At 46.2% G+C, this 16,110-nt stretch overlaps 1 protein-coding gene across 2 annotated transcripts in view; it reads right to left on the reverse strand.

Annotated features, from left to right (window-relative positions):
- Positions 1–16,110, reverse strand: part of PAPPA (pappalysin 1) — a 368,516-nt gene that overhangs the window by 70,142 nt on the left and 282,264 nt on the right. For both annotated transcript variants that reach the window (XM_061352951.1, XM_061352950.1), the window contains exon 10: positions 9,498–9,694. In XM_061352951.1, the coding sequence (XP_061208935.1) occupies positions 9,498–9,694 (197 nt within the window). The remainder of the gene's footprint in view (positions 1–9,497; positions 9,695–16,110) is intronic.

A 16,110-nucleotide genomic window follows, 5' to 3' on the forward strand; every position in this document is an offset into this window, starting at 1 on the left:
TAGTGGAAGGCGTCCCTGCCTGTGGCAGGGGTTGGAGCTGGATGAGATTTAAGCTCCCTTCAAACCCAAACCAGTCTGTGAGTCTATGATTAAACCCTGTGGCTTGGTTTTCTTAATATCTGAAAGCAGTCATTGTGACTGGTATGCGAATCTGAAGGTTCCCCCTTGCTTCACTGGGCTTTTCCCACTGAAACTGTAAAATAAGAAAACCACTGCCATGCAAATACCTCTGAAAGAGTTGGACCATCCAGGGATAGTCCATAGAGCAGCAGACAGTTGCTTCCTTCAGCAAATGTACATCTCTAGCCACAAAAAGGTTTGGTTGCAGGTGTCTTCCCTCTGACATCCAAACAGCCCCAGTTGCTCTTGCTAAACCTCACACTCCAACAAATGAAGCTTAAAGACCACTTTGAGCATTTCATCCTTGATGTCCCAGGTTAGTAGAGGAGGTTCACAGAAAATCCCAGCTGCTCCCAAAAGAAGTTACCGAGTGGGTTAAAGTACAAGCATCACCTGTAAGAGGAAGCTAAGGGCTCCTTCAGCCTCACTGCCTCCCAGGAGCAGGCTCTGGGAGGACAGACTGGGAACACAGTGGATGGAGGAACTGAAGCTGCTGAAGCTTGGCCATTCCCACAATAAACCACCCTCACAGGGAAGAGCTTCTGCCTAAGAGCTCATCTTAGTCTCGCCTCAGGTAGGTTCAAGCCATTCCCCTTGGCCTGTCCCTACAGGCCCTTGTCCCAAGCCCCTCTCCAGGTTTCCTGCAGCCCCTTTAGGCACTGGAGCTGCTCTAAGGTCTCCCCTTCAGGAGCCTTCTCCTCTCCAGGCTGAACAAGCCTGGCTCTCTCAGCCCAGCTCCATAGCAGAGGTGCAGGAAGAGCATGTTTACCTTGTGCTTCAGCTTCCCCTCTCTGAAAAGAGACTTCTCTGAGAGCAGTGATGCAAGGGTAATTACCAACAAAACAGGAAAATGAAATCCACTGCCCAAAGTGCTGAGCGTAAAGATTTTGGTCCAATGACGAAAATGGGTAAGGAGATCATGATGTTCTCCAGAAATGAGGGCTTCTCCCAGTGAGGAGGTACATGCACAGACAGATAATAGCACTGATCATGCAAATAATCATTTCCTGGCATGAATTACAGTTCACAGCCAGACCCTGAGGCTACAGTGGAAAACCAGGCCTGGTGGAGGCTCCTGCTGATAGTAGAGGGAGCTGGGCCCATTTACCAGACAGGTGAATCACGGCTTCTTATCAGATTCGCCATTGAAATGACCTCAGAGGAAACAGTGATGCTCCAAATTTACAGGCAGTATTTCCCAAACTGAGCATGGATTTGGAGTTCCTCAACAGTTATGGCTCCAGGTAAGGTAAACCAGCATCACAGAATGGTCTGGGTTGGAAGGGACCTTAGAACTCATTCAGTTCCAATCCCTGCCACAGGCAGGGACCCCTTCCACTGGAGCAGCTTGCTCCAAGCCCCTGTGTCCAACCTGGCCTTGAACACTGCCAGGGATGGGGCCGCCACAGCTTCTCTGGGCACCCTGTGCCAGCGCCTCAGCACCCTCACAGGGAAGAAATCTTGTGAATGTTCATCTCTTGACAACCCCATCAAGAGCAACCCACAATGCAGGAGAGGTTTAGAGCTGCTCAAGATTCATTCAAATGGTCCCAATTTTGTTCTTTTCCTTTTTTCTTTTTAAAGCATACACTTATTTGCAGGTGGGTGTAGAGGGACTGACTCAAGAGACCTTCAGGACAATTCTGGGTAAGCACCGTCCTTCCCAAAACTAGGCCCTTTTAGAGGCATCTCAAGACGAACCCCCTAAAATTCACTGGCATTCAAAATACGAGGTCTTTTATGACAAAGTGGGCTAAAATGCCTCTGGGACTCTGAATGAGCAGTGCAGACAATCCTGCACTTCAAAGGAAAAATAAATTCTCTGCTCCTGGCATGAGAAAGTTTACTTTCAGCTTAAAGAAATGATTGTGTGGTTTTGGGGATGGCATTCCGTTCTGCTGAAGAACAGCACCCTGCCTGCCTCTATATCTGTGGCTTTGTAGCTACATTACAATCCTGGAGAGCTCTGTTTACATATTTTACATGTTTTCTTGTGCAGAACATGAAACCAAATTACATAGTAAAGGCTATTATGGCTTTGCTCTTGCACCCTTTTCCATCCCCTCCTTCCGATCACTTGTTTTCATTCTATCCAAAGTAATCAACTGGATATTTCAAACAGCACTTGACTGAAGGGCAATGCTTCAGGCAGGTTTCTTTACTGTAGCACAGGGGAAATCATGCAAAAGCTGGTGAAGCTACATGCCAGGGGGGTAGGGAGAAGATAGTCAGGGCTGGGGGTGGGATGAGAAATGCTGAGAACCCTTCATGCATGAACAAAGCAGACGTGTCGATGCATTTATGCAAGAATCAGTCTGCTCTGAATGGAGAGGGACCCAAGACAAACAGCCCGGATGGGATGCAGGAGAGCTATCCCACGCTCGCACTGGACATGCTCTGCATCTAAAGGCTCGTGAGCAGCAGCAGCAGACAGAGAGAATGGCAGGTTGAGGGGCAAGGGCCGAGGAGGGGGGTCTCCTTTCATGCTAACAAGCAGTGCCGCTGTCGTGGGGTCCTGCTTTCAGCTCCCTGATGGTGGTGGTGGTGGGGGGTGATCCAAGCTGTTTTCTATTACCATGTGTAATCATGGTGGGTGGCTGGGCGTACAGCAGATATGATCATAAAATGCTACGTTACTTCCTTAAAAAAAGCACATAATCCTTATTATTATCCAAGACAATATTCCTTTCTTGCCTTTCTTCTCACTTCCAGCAACAACAAATGGCATGGAATTCTGCTCTCATTTCGTTAGTGGTAAATGTCTCCTGGTCCGAAGAAGACGGGACCAATTTCCGGCACCTGAGGATTTTTGGTTTGACCTTCATCTCTGCAAAGGTCAGACTGAACCTCTCTGAGAGTACCGATGGCTGCTTTGCGCTCTACATCATCCTTTGTTTCTTTTATCTATTTTCTCTACAGTACACAAAGGGAACACAGTGTACCAGTCCCTGGTACTCGCTGTTCCGTTTCCCTTAGATGACTTGCATATGTGCTCTTGAAAAATTATTCTAAAAACTAAGGGGGGAGGGGAGTGGAAAGAAGAAAATATCCCTTGAGTTTTTTGGCAAAATTGCTTGGAATCTCCTCTGACATCTCATTGTGTTCTCTCTGTCCTCCCCTTACACAAATCAGCCAGAGGCTACGACATCAGCCATGGGGTCTACTGGTTTACTATTGCCAGAAGCAAAGGAACACTGGAAGACGTGGGAACGGAGGGCTGAGAGGGAGGGAATCTCTGTCCAGGTGATGGGTAGCATCTCCTTTTCTCCAGCCAGCTCTGGATTGAATTTAAGGGTAATGCTCTTTTCCAGCCATCTCCATGCATCTGAGTCTTTTTCAAGCCAGCCTACCTAGAAATCCCATTTTATTGTGCTTCAGAGACCTCCCCAGAACACTGAGATCATTCCTGAGGAGGAGCCATGGCACTGATGTTAGCACACATCTTTGGAGCATCCCTCACCTTGGTGTGGACCCTTCACATGGGCTACCCTCTCCAATGAGACAAAACAACAACATAACCACACAAGTGAGGACCAGTGGAGTTCCTTTGGCAGAAGGGTTGCAAAATCCATCTTTCCCAGATAGACAGGTGGGAAACAAGGTTTCTAGCCATTAAAGCAAGTTGCTGGCGGGACGGTTTTCCAGTCCTCTTATGCTGGGAATGAACAGCCAAACTGTGTTTGGCTTAAAGACTGATTAATTCACAAACAGGATGATGTGAGGTGGCTGACAGATCTAGAATGTAGATTTCATGACCCCAAACCCCTTCCAGGTCTCTGCTTCCAGACACTGACTCTCAGTAGGCCCTGAATAGCTTTCTTTTCATCCAAGATATGAACATTTCCCTTTCAAGACTTCCTGAACTTCCTGCTCTTGGGGAGGTCTGGGCTCAAAAATGCCTGGTGCCTGTAACAGTTCTGAAGGATATTGAGGCTTAATCCTCAAACAGTAGCTTTACCTTTCTGTGCACCGGCTTCCACCTCTATTAAACGGAACAGAAACCAAGCAGTGTGGCTGTGATAAGGCTTAATTAATCCCTGTGCATTGAAAAACTTCATCACTTAAGCCAAGGAAGGAGCATTCCAGCCTGAATTTGCTCGTGATGCAACTCTCCAGCCTTCAGGCAAAAGCCCAAATTGGCTGGTCTGTAGTATCCGGGGAAAGGCTGAGATAAAGACAAAGTGTTGGAGCTCCCTTTGGACCCCATCTTTAGACTTGGAGGCTCTGTAACCTAAGCTGAAGCCTTGCGGTGGATCAGCCAGTTCTGGAAATGAGCTCAGATGCGTACAGCAAACCTACATTCCTCTTGCAACACCCTGTGCCCAGTGTCCAGTTCATCTTTTTCCAGAACTAACCTCTGATCACTCATGGTTCCTCCATTACTGGTTTTTCTTAGTGGGATTCTGCCCTCATCCTCCAGAGATTAGTGGTTCGAAGCCTGGCTTGGCTATAAATAACACAGACATTTGCAAAGCAAATCATCTTATTAAAAATGGGGATTCTTCTATCCCTCCAACCACAACAAACCTCTTACCGTTGAAGAGCAACAGGACTTGGCTGTGAACTGGGAAGTTCAAAAAGGGCCGCTTGCAGAGCCGACAAGCAGACACCCTCCCTCTTCTCAGCAAGATCACCCCAAAGGAAAGGAATGGCTTCTCCATTAAAAGTTGCAGGTTTCCTCTCTTCCCATTCCTGTTCAACATTACTCTATTTGTTGGCTTTGCTGGATCCTTGGGGAATTATCTTCAGTGTTATATTTATTAGACACAATAAAACTGTGTGGCAGAGATCATCTTTCTCTCCCATTTTCTTACAGTGTTTTCTTACCACTCTCAGAGCCCTTGCTCTACCATGTTGTTTCTTCTAGTACTCAGAGTATTTCTGTGCTCCTGCCGTCTCCTTTTGTGGGCAATTACAGACATACTGCAATTCTAGACATCTTTCTGCTGCTGGTGGAAGGATAGGTTCGTGGCATGAGTCTGGATGACTGCAATTGTGGGAACTGCACTAGGGGCAGGAGGGGGCCGCTGTTTGTGGGAAAGATGTAATAAGAATCCTCTTCCACAACTTGTTACTCCACAGCCACCCCTGTGGGGTACCCAGATGAGAACAGGGTGTGTTCATCAGTCCGGGAACGAACAGGATCTGTGTGTGCCCAGCAGCCTTGGGAAAGAGTCTCCTTTTGGTTAGCTGTGCTGGGCTGTGTGGTTTTTCCATACATGGGAAACCCAAGCCCAAACAATGGCACAGGGAGAAAGAAAATAAATTAATATATATACATATACGATTACTTGGTCTAAACAACTTCTGCACAACTGGGAGGAAATGCAATGGAAGACACAGTTACTGGGAGACTGGCCCTCTAAATCACAAACACACCCCCCAACTTCCAAGTCTTGAGCACACATTGCTGTGACAGGAGGAATGAGATCAGCAATAAGCCACCTAAACATCCATTAGTCCCTTCTTATAATCCTCTATCATAATGGCCCAAGGGGAAACTGCAGATGAATCAGATCTCCAAAAGCAGGTGTGCCACCAGCAAGATGGAAGGAGAAACAGCAACTCCAGCCTCCTGTGGCTGGTCTGCACCCACCTGCCTCTGCTCCTCTCACAAACCATGGAGCAACCCCTTGAGACGACATGTCATAGGCTTCCTTGAAAGACATGTTTTTATAAAAAAAGACACTTTAGCAAAAGATCCAAATCCTTCCTGCTCAGTACAACCTACTCTAGAAAGAAAGACTAACACAGCTAATGCACTCACCCAGTGTAAGCTGTGCCAGAACAGAACTGGCAATGAGAGGAAGGAGGCTGAATCTACAAAGGCCACTGCAAGACCCTGGTTTCTTGAACCCTGAAGGACATCAAAGCTTTTACAGTGACTTGATCCATACTGCACATTCCTACTTCACACACCTTGTTGACGCAGCTTTACCAGTGATGCTACAATGGAAATTGTCCGGGTAGGCCATGGTTTGGCTTTTTAAACTCATGTCTTGTCAAGCCCAGGTTTGCTTAATGTGTTGTCAGGAGGCCATGTCCTACCCCCTCCTGCTGGTAAAAAGGAGGCTGACCTGAGCTGGGTACAAACCAGTCAGGGAAATAAGTCACTGGGGACTTCCAACACAGAAAAATTGCAGCTATTCACCAGCCAGATCAGACGAAGTACCCTTTGTGTTTATGCCTACTGGATCTGTCGTTCAGCCAGTATAAATCTGCCTAGTGCTACTGCCTTTCTGTAGTCTTTGCCAACACACACCAGCTGATGACTTAATGCTAGCATCAATAATCTTTAGCACAAGAAAGGCCCCAAGAAATAAACAGTGCTGTAGAAAACTCCACACAAGCAGTCCATCAACACCGATAATATTTCACACACATGGATGGCAAGGAGAGGCTGCTTACAGACTCACAGCAAGAGCAGAAGGGAAAAGAGCAGCCCAAGAGTGTGCAAAGCCCTTAGTGCTGAATTCCTCCTGCAGTCAACAACAGGTACTGAGCAGTGTCTGCGTGAAGGAGGATGCTGGATTAGAAACCCAACTGTACAAACACCCTACATCGCTTTTCTGTGCTGGTGCAATGTTGCTGACTGGTCTCCTTTGGCTCTAAATAGGATGCTGTCAGTACTGAGAATATTTCTTAATCAGCACTGAAGAGTGGCTGCCAGGAAAGTAGAAGTGGCTGTCTCTCAGTCTTGCTTCTGCAGAAAGAGCAATTGTTTCAAGGGGGGGCTGTTTGACCTTTCCATTTCTCAAATGTGTATCTCTTCGCCAAGACTGTGTCATTCTTTGTAAGCATTTTGTTGTTCAAAACAAATCTTATACTGTGAACTTCTTTCTTCCCCTCCCTTCGTATGTTGCCATTCAGCAGCCTCGTACTCACAAGGAAGCAACCAGCACGTCAGATCCAGCTCAAAATAACAAGCAAGTGAGGGCAACCCTACTTGTAAGGAACAACCAACTCAGAAACATGCACTGTCTGAAGTGAGCTGAGCAAAGGGGTGTGGGGTGCTCAGTTCGCAGAGGCAACCCTACAATAATAAGGGAGTGTTCTCCTGCTTGTGCTCATAAACAATCCTCCAGCAGTGAACAAGTGCATACAGGCAAATATTGCTGAGAAATACCCCAGTAACAACCAAACTCCTCAGAAACAGCCCAGGCAAAACCATGGGAGTCAAGCAGAGGAACATGTCTTGAGATATCTAAGGATGAGAAACATTTTAAATCATGAAGGACATGCTTAAAATGCTTTAAAGCACCTTGAGAGCACCAGGGCAATTATGAGAAATGGGATGGCTAACAAACAGGCAGCTTATGTATTCTGTATATTGCTGTGCACTGCACTCAAACATATCTTTCATGGCATTCTTGATGAGAAGCCAACAGAAATACCACTCTGATTAATCAGGAAACTACCCAGCAACAACACGAAAAGTTTGCACAAGACCAGCAAGCACACAACCTACTCCAAAAGATATCTGGGTGAGGAAAGGTGCTCCTTTCATCAATACAAAACCCCCCGAAGGCTCAATGCTTGTACAGATAATGAAGCCAAACATGTTTACACACCAGTGATCATTACACGCAGTGATTAGAGGAGATCTTAGGTTAATTTTCATCTCCGCTTGCTAACACTGATGACCTGCTGCCTCACCTAACCTCTCTGCAGTGACAAGCCGGGTGCTTTCACAAGCCCACGAGCCTGTCTTGTTCCTGGGGAAAACAAAGACTTTCTCAACGTATATGATTAAAAAGGTCAATGAACCCCATGCACTCAAACTGGTAACAGGACCAGCTGAGCAAAAGCAAAAATTCCTTTTGCTGGAAGTAAACAGCACACTGTTATCTCCCCAGGGGCCAGGCAATAACAGGAGGCATGTTCCCATTCACTCTGGCAGTGTGTGATATGCCAGTGCTCTGCCTATAAATACAACAGCACTTTTTCCAACCCGCTCTTTTTTTGTTTTAACAAGGCTGTGACAACTTCATCTCATCGGGTACAACATACAAGCCTGAGTTGTGGCTACACAGCAGGGCTTTGCGTGTGCACGTGGTGGTGGTTATTCCACCACAGGACCATATGTTACCTACTGCATGGGGTGCATCTCTACCAGTGCCTTAGGAGAAAAAACAGGGCAGCATTCCATAGCAGCTGCATGGGCACAGAGTGCTTGGGGACATGCACATAAAACAGCACCTGAACTGGAGACAGTGGGCTTTGGGCTGCCCTACAGGGAGCTGGGATGAGAAAGAAGTTGTGAAGGCACTGGTAATGGTCCAGGTAAAAGTTCCTTTTACAGTGTGAGATAATAAATGAGACCATGACAAAGAGGCAATACTGGGCTCTGGATTGTGTCTTGGTACTATCCAAGCTTTGTGCATTTAAAACTGACCTGATCATTAATTTGTTACAGACTTGTGCAATGTGGACAAGGCCAAGTCTCTTGCATAAAGATGTTTTCTTTTGCAAGCCAACTGGAAATACTTTGTGTTTACTATTCATGGAGAAATCTGCTTGTCCTATCTGTGACATCCCTCTCTGCACTGCCCACAAGACACCTCCCCAGTAATTAGACTGTCAGAACAACTTTACTGCATCAACCCAAAAGTCCACGTAATTCACTGCTCTATCTCTAGCAAGGGACAACAGTGGATGCTCAAGGAGAAACATAAAAAGCAGCTCCTGTATCTGTATCTATATCCTCTATCTATATCCTCTAAAAAACATCAATAAACAACATGGGCTTTCCTGAGTCAGGTTGCATCTGGACTGTTGCATCTGCACCATGTACAGCTCTGTTTTCCAGGCATTTGTCTAATATCTTTTTGAACTCATTTAGATCTAATTCTCTCAGGGAGACAAAAGGTAAAGTTATGGTAACTGGAGCTATTTATGTTACAAAGAAGACATGTAAGAGGGGGGTTAAAGCTAATGAATGGCTTTGGGAATGGACGGGACCTTTCTCAGAATAGAACAATAGGGTGCTTTTATGAAACTGGGAGACAGAAAACACAAAACTATTAAAAAGAAAGAACGCTCTTTTGTATTATTCAGCATTAGCCTTCAGAACTCATTGCCACAAGACAGTAGCCTGTGCTAGCTGCAGAGAGCCTGTCTAGGCTTTTTGGTGGTGATAGTTGCTCGAGGTGGCTCCTACACATATTGAATGCATGATTGGAACTGAATTTCAAGTCTTCACTACTTACCAGGCTCAGAAAGAGGGAAACTGCTGTCAGGGCTTTCCTTGGTGAAGCAGCAAGTTAAGAGGCAGAGGAAACATCACACACCAATGTTGACCATTGAGCTACATTCATGACTGTTGCTTCTTGATGGACTTTGCTCTCCAGGACAGGAAAGAAAACATGCTTTCTTACCTGGGTTGCTGCTGGCTGACCGATGACCACCCACCCGGGACACTGCTGGTCACTGTGATGTGAGACGGAGACGTTGGAAGCCCACTGATCCAGGAAGCCTTTGGGAGTGTAAACGCCACAGTCTTTGATGCTGGTCATTTGCTCAAATTCCTCACATACTCCATCACCATCATGGAAATAGCACCTGCTGGGTTCATCTGCCAGGAGGAAGAGAAATCACGAAGTGCTGGTTAGAGGTAGCAATGTAAGAGCTAGGACCTGTATCTGCTAGGACCTGTATCTGCTGGACCAGGTCACTGGGAAGTGAAAGCACTCCTAGGCAATAGCAAGGTGATTTAAAAAAAGCCAAGCAACAATAGTCAACTTTTATATTGGGCAATTCCCCCAAGACATTTCCTAATGTAAGGGGATTTCTGCTTATTTTCATCTATCTCCATTTGAAAGGATGGAGACAGAAGAAAGCAGAGATAGAAAATACATAGAGAGACAATGTGGGTGTTGGCGTAATTCCACCAACTCGGATGGAAAAACGCCAGCAGAGGGGCTGGTCTGCAACGTTTCCCTTTTTGTTTCTAAAAGATATCTGCAAAACAACAACAGCAGCAGCAGCAGCAACTGTGAATGGTGAATTCTGCCAAGTTCACAGTTGTAGTGACCAAAGGGCCCAACAGATCTGTTTATCCACAGAGCAGACACAGTATACAATGTGCGAGGGTAAGCTTGCCACATACACACACGGCTTCAACCAACATGACTCAGATTTGACCTGAAAGGATCAAAAGCAGCAGGAGACTTTATTATCCTCGTCCATTTATTCTGTGGCTTCTCTAATGAGACTGCCAACAAAGATGCCAAATTTTTGAGGTTGTTTCTGTAACACTGGCCCATTAAAAACTGAACTGAGATCCATCTACTCTTTTCAAACAGACTGCATAGCAATAATGACTTTCAGTCATTAGAGTACTCTCTGAAATGGAAACCTTTGACCTGTTGGTATCCTATTTTGTATTGTATTATCATTGCCAGTCCCCAGAGGTATCCAGTTCTGACAGCCTGTTGTATTTTTGTCTGGCAAATAAGCCTGCTGAAAAAAAAAAACCTGGTAGGAAATTAGCCAGAGCTGCTAGCTGGACTGATGGAAGCGATCCCTAAGGAGAGTCCTGTCGGTAGCATTGGACTATCTCGAGCTAGGTGTCAGAAAATCCAACGGCTGCTCAGTTTTGAGCTACTTCCAAACTACTAAATCTCCTGTTTATTTTTCCTCCTAGTTTACACAGTGAAATACCACCATGAGCCAGAAAAAATCAGTTTATTGCAATTCAATTATTTAATGACTTTCACTCCTTTTCCCCTCCCTTCCTCCCAATCCCCCGTGAAAAATTCCAGGTCCTTCTGAGAGTGTGAGTTTGAAAGAATGGAGAAGTCAATCAGGGAAGAATGTCAGTATGGTTTCGTTTCATCATGACCTCTGCAGACAACTCATGTACATGGGTAAGTGTTGGGAACTGTGTATTTACTGGGCCAGCGCTGTGAGCTGGTGAAAAGGAGCCAGCATGAATCTGGAAGCTGTTCAGCTGTATGAGTGCAGCCCTGCGCCTGAGCTGGGGTGGCCAAACTCCTTGACCCTACATGTCACGTCTTAAAATCTTCATATGGCTGGGAGCCACCAAACATATACCACACACCTCGAATGGCTGGGAGGAGAAGGCTTGGGAGAGTGCTTCACAGGGAAGAGATGACAATGGCTCCCCAGGGTGTCCCATTGCTCTGCAGTGGGAAGGGGCTTGGTGGATGTGCAGATGGGCCCTAAGGCAACCCAGCAGTGCTGGCCCCAGCAGCAACTGCCTTGCCTTTCCCAGGCCCTACTCCCCAGCAACACTGATGCGAGCAGGGCCATGCTAGTCCTCATCTGATATTGACCCAGCTGGGAATGTGAACTTGAACTGGTCATGAATGATACATGCCTGGGAGCCACAGTCTGGACATCCCTGTGGCATACCTTGTTTCTCTGTAGGGCTTATGAGTGCTGGCACAGTGCTGCACAAGTGTGGCTCATTCACATTGTGATGGCCATGAAGGCAAATCCTTGGTTCCCTTCACCTTATCCTTCTGCATCTCTTGTTCTGCTCCTCTCTCTGCACAGCAATAGCAAAGCATAGGCCAGGTCTCTGCTGTACCCAAGAACAGCAGGATAAAGCTAAGCAGCTTGCCCGCCTTGGAGCGCTATGTCCCAGTTTGAGTGAGAGTCTCAGCAGAAATCCCTGAGAAACATTCAGCTCTGGAAAGCCTGTGGTCAGCAATCAAAAATCCTCAGAAACAAATCCCAAACGTATGAAAACATGGATTATTTTTTTAAGGGTTTCTTTGTAATTTTAGGAAAAGAGGCTTATTTCTGTAAAAAGCAAAAGAAAAAAAAAGAAGGGAAAACACCCACCCTATTAAAAAGACCCAACATTCAGCCTGTTGACATATGCACAGTCAGATATACACTTACAGTGAAATACCAGCACCCAAGCGCACCCTGCTACACACCCACACTGACAGAAGCACTGACACACAAACACATGGACGCTCTCTTTACACATCCCCAGAGCAGCCACCCTACTGATGCAAACACATCCCCAGAAACTCACAGCCTCATTTTAGGCATTTAGACAGCATTTCCCTGGCCTTCCTGAAGCACTGACTTCTTTTCATGACAGGCACTGAAGCAAGCACAACATTTATATAGCAGCATACTCCTGCACTGGCTCCAAATGTTCCCTCCTAATGCGTACATAATGGGCTTCTGATAAGATCATGTGTTTGGGTTAAAAGAATACTCAAGACCTACTCCAACCCGATGACTTAATTCATACTCACATGGATGGGAAGGCAGCCTTTGAATAACTGTGATCCAGGCCAGCGTGTGATCCTAACAGAGGCTAATTTGTTCCTGATTATGCTTAAGACCCCAATAAATCTGTCTGCTTGGAGTCTGCAAAACCCGAGGGAGGAACCGAATGGAGAGGTTGGGATGTCTGAATTAAATGGAGGCTGCCTAAATGATTAACCAAGTCTTACTGAACTGCACTGTCGTGAGCCCTTCGGCTGTGCTCGTCCTGGAGGGTGGCTGTACCCTCCTCTCCACCACAGCATGGGGCTGGATGACATAAGAGCTGAGAGATCAGGTACTCGCTTGCTTTTATGTGCTTTGAAAAATGATGGTGAAAGTGGCTTTACAACCCTTGTTTCCTTTTAAGGAAAGAAAAAGAAAGGAAAGAAATAGTAAGTCCTACTATTGGCGTGTCATGCTTTGAGGGGAGTGTTGGTGAGAAGAGCAGGTCTTGCCTGCCCATGAGGTTCTACACCTGACTGACAGCAAAGAGGGGGACTTCTTTAAATCATGAGAGCACTGATGAAGGCATCAATCTACTACAGCCAAAGGTTGTGCATCACCAGGTGGGCTGCCAACAAGCAGAGGCTCTTCCTTCCACAGGTGCTGAGCACCAGCTCTGACTCCTGATTCTTGCTGTGGTCTTGGATGCTTGGTAGGTTACATGTTGGGCTTCACATTTTCATGAGCAAAGTAAAGAACGACCAGATTGCTTCTTCCTACGATTGCCCTTACAAAATAAAAGCTAACAGGCTTCTTCCCTTTCCACAGTGGTGTGAAGACAGCTCAGTTAAATCCGCAGAGTCCTACAGGATCAAAGCCAGGGAGGGCAGTGTCAGGAGCGGTGCTTTTCTAGGAAGCAGTAGCTAACATCTTTATTTCCATCATGGTGCAAAATGCCTTTTATGTCCTATTCTCAACTACTGTGACATGAAAAGCATCCAGGTCCTGGGTAATATGAGCTAACTTTTGCCTCCATAGAGACCTACAAGCTCCCAAAATTTTTTAAGGTCACAGTGCTGTAGTGGTCACATATGGCCTGCGTCATGGACTTGGTTCATCAACACCGCGGACTTCTCACTTCAAAGTTGAATCTGATTTGAAGGAGATATGGAGGAAGGGAACATGAAGGAAATCTGATTTGTCCTCAAGGAAAAAAATGACTTCAAAAAGTTACAAAGCGGTTGCCTGGAAATCCAACTTAAATCTAGAACAGCAAAATGTCTGCAGGCACAGCACCTGGCAAGAGACAGCACCTCTGGGGATTGACAACAGATGCAAAAGGATCCTGAGCTGAACTCAGGGAACACGTATTCATTCAAGCAGCCTGAGCTCCTTTTCCCTGACAACGTTCTCACTGAAGGCACAAAAATGTTGGGGCCAACCCAAAGTTGCTGTTGCTTGGGGAAAAGGCAGTGTCCAGATCAGCAACATCTGGGAATCCCTGAATGCTCCATGGCAGACACCAACCCAGAGAGGGGGATTTGTTGGGAAGACAGACTAGCAAGACTTGGCCTGCTCACTACTGCATTGAGCTGCAAGATCTAGACTGATCTTACGGCTCCTGTGCGTTGTGTGGACTCTGTATCTCCTTACTTCTTCAGCTGCTTGAACACAGTGCAAAAGGCAGACTGGATTGAAATACAAGCCCCTTATGTGGGGTTTAGAGATAAAAGGGTGCACAAGGTAAGGCAGAGGGTTTAGGCGGTGCTTGCAGGCACCTGCCAGCCCAGGTCTGGATGAGCAGGTATCTCCCCATCACAGTTACCTGTTTGAAGCGAGGCTGGAAAATCCCCAGCAAAATGAATGAAGTCTGGTACAGATCAGGAAGCAGACATGCAGGATGCACACTTATCTGTCATAGGCAGCCTTCCACCTCATTAAAAAGAAAAAAAAAATAGATCAAGGGATCCAATTCATAGCACAGGCACATCCTCCTTGAGGCTTTGAATGTCCGAGCCACATAGTCAAAGTGCTGGGGACAGACACTCAGGGCAGCTTCCTGTTTTCAGCTGGAACGCAGTGATTGGCATCAGCATAGTCTTCTTTTGTGCAATAACTACTATTTTTTTCTAAAGGCCAGACAAAAAAAAGGAGTATTTTTAAGCTCAGCTGTTTACTTGGGGATGATTCCAACTCTAACAAGCCTCACGCCACATAACTATTTGTCCGAAAGAGAAAAAAAGAAAGAGGGGGAAGAGGGGTACAAAAATGCAGAAGCATTGTCTCAAAGTAACAAGATCTTGGAACACAGCAAGCTTAATTTTAACTCCCGGAAAGTCTGTCCAAAGGTGTCCAGCTCTTTTCAGACACAGTGAGGGATGAATCACAGGCTCACCCAAGTCTGCAACTTGTGCAGAAGCAGGATTTTACCACCACATCACTTAACTGTAAGGTCCTTTCCAACCCTAACTATTCTCTGATTCTATGATTCCATCTCCAGCACTGGTGTTTAAGTTTACAGATGAGAAGAAACATATCCAGAGGTTTCTATCACAAAAGGAGAAATAATTCCACTGCAGATCACAAGAACCTGGCAGCTGAGTGATAGCAGAACCTGCTCCATCTATTTCTATGGGAGTTTCACCTTTGGCTTCAGTGGGAAGAGAGTGAATAACCTGGCCTGCTTCCAGGATATCTGCTAATCTCTTCTTTAATATTGAAGAAGTCAGAGACAGAGAGAGATTTCCTGCTACAGTAAAATATTAGAGAGTTATTTTCCTTCCTGGATGTTCGGGTTTGAGAAGAGGAAAAACTATTACACAGAGCTTGGGCAGACCTTACTGAATAAAGTTGCGTATCAATAAATGGTGACGTTTTCCTTCCATGAAATAAAACAGACACCTTGGAAATGAAGGCAACACGGGTGTTGCAATCTACTGCAGCACATCCTGGGGCCTCGCAGGAGGCTTTTTTCCTCCCTGCACAACATGACAATCGTGTCTGAGCATCTCCTGAACCAAGCAGGGCAGAATGCGGAACGCGGCTCCCTGGTAACTCAGCTGCTTCATGGAAATACATTCCTGGGCTTGTCCTTTGTCTGGCGTGAGCCGGCTCCCCGGTATGATATAGCGGTTGGGGCACAATAATTATACAATTGATCTGCATGCTGCAGACAGATACAATTACAACCCTCTTGCAGAGCCCAGCACTGAAATCGGATATTTTACCTCCAAGAACACAAGCCTCTGTCACTTAAGAGAAAGGATATTTCCCATCATTGGCAGTGGTAGTAAGACCTTATCGGCTCTGTGGCTTGCCAAAAGGAGTCAATGTGGCCTTCCACCAACCACGCATGTTCTAAAAGCACTACAGTACACGTTCTGGTCACTCCTAATCTTGTTCCCTTCCCTGGGTGGTTGGATAAATCCGAAAAGCAGGGCTGGGAATGTTTCAGCATTTCCTCAGACTTACACAGATTTATTAGCTAAACTTGGAGACTGACTGACTGAAAATCTTGAGGCTTCTGTCACACATGGCAGCAGCCACTATGAAGGCAAGAAGACTGGCCAATGTGGCCCTTCCCGTCACCTGGCCCACTTCCTTGGGAAGCTGGGAAGGAGCCCAGGACAAAAAAAAAACAGTGGTGCCAGTCACCAGGGAGCACAAACTGCTTGTTTGTGAGTGTGGTTGGATGTTATTATGTTATTGCAAAGGAAGGTCTTGTGCTCAGCATCATCCTCTAAACACAGCAAGTTGCTGTTGAGTCACAGAGGATGCTCTAAGGAGGGAAGCATG

The sequence above is a fragment of the Neopsephotus bourkii genome, unplaced genomic scaffold (assembly GCF_033783945.1).
Source record: "Neopsephotus bourkii isolate Nb327-2 ecotype Australia unplaced genomic scaffold, CSIRO-AGI_Nbou_v1 NB_659, whole genome shotgun sequence".
NCBI lineage: Eukaryota > Metazoa > Chordata > Aves > Psittaciformes > Psittacidae > Neopsephotus > Neopsephotus bourkii.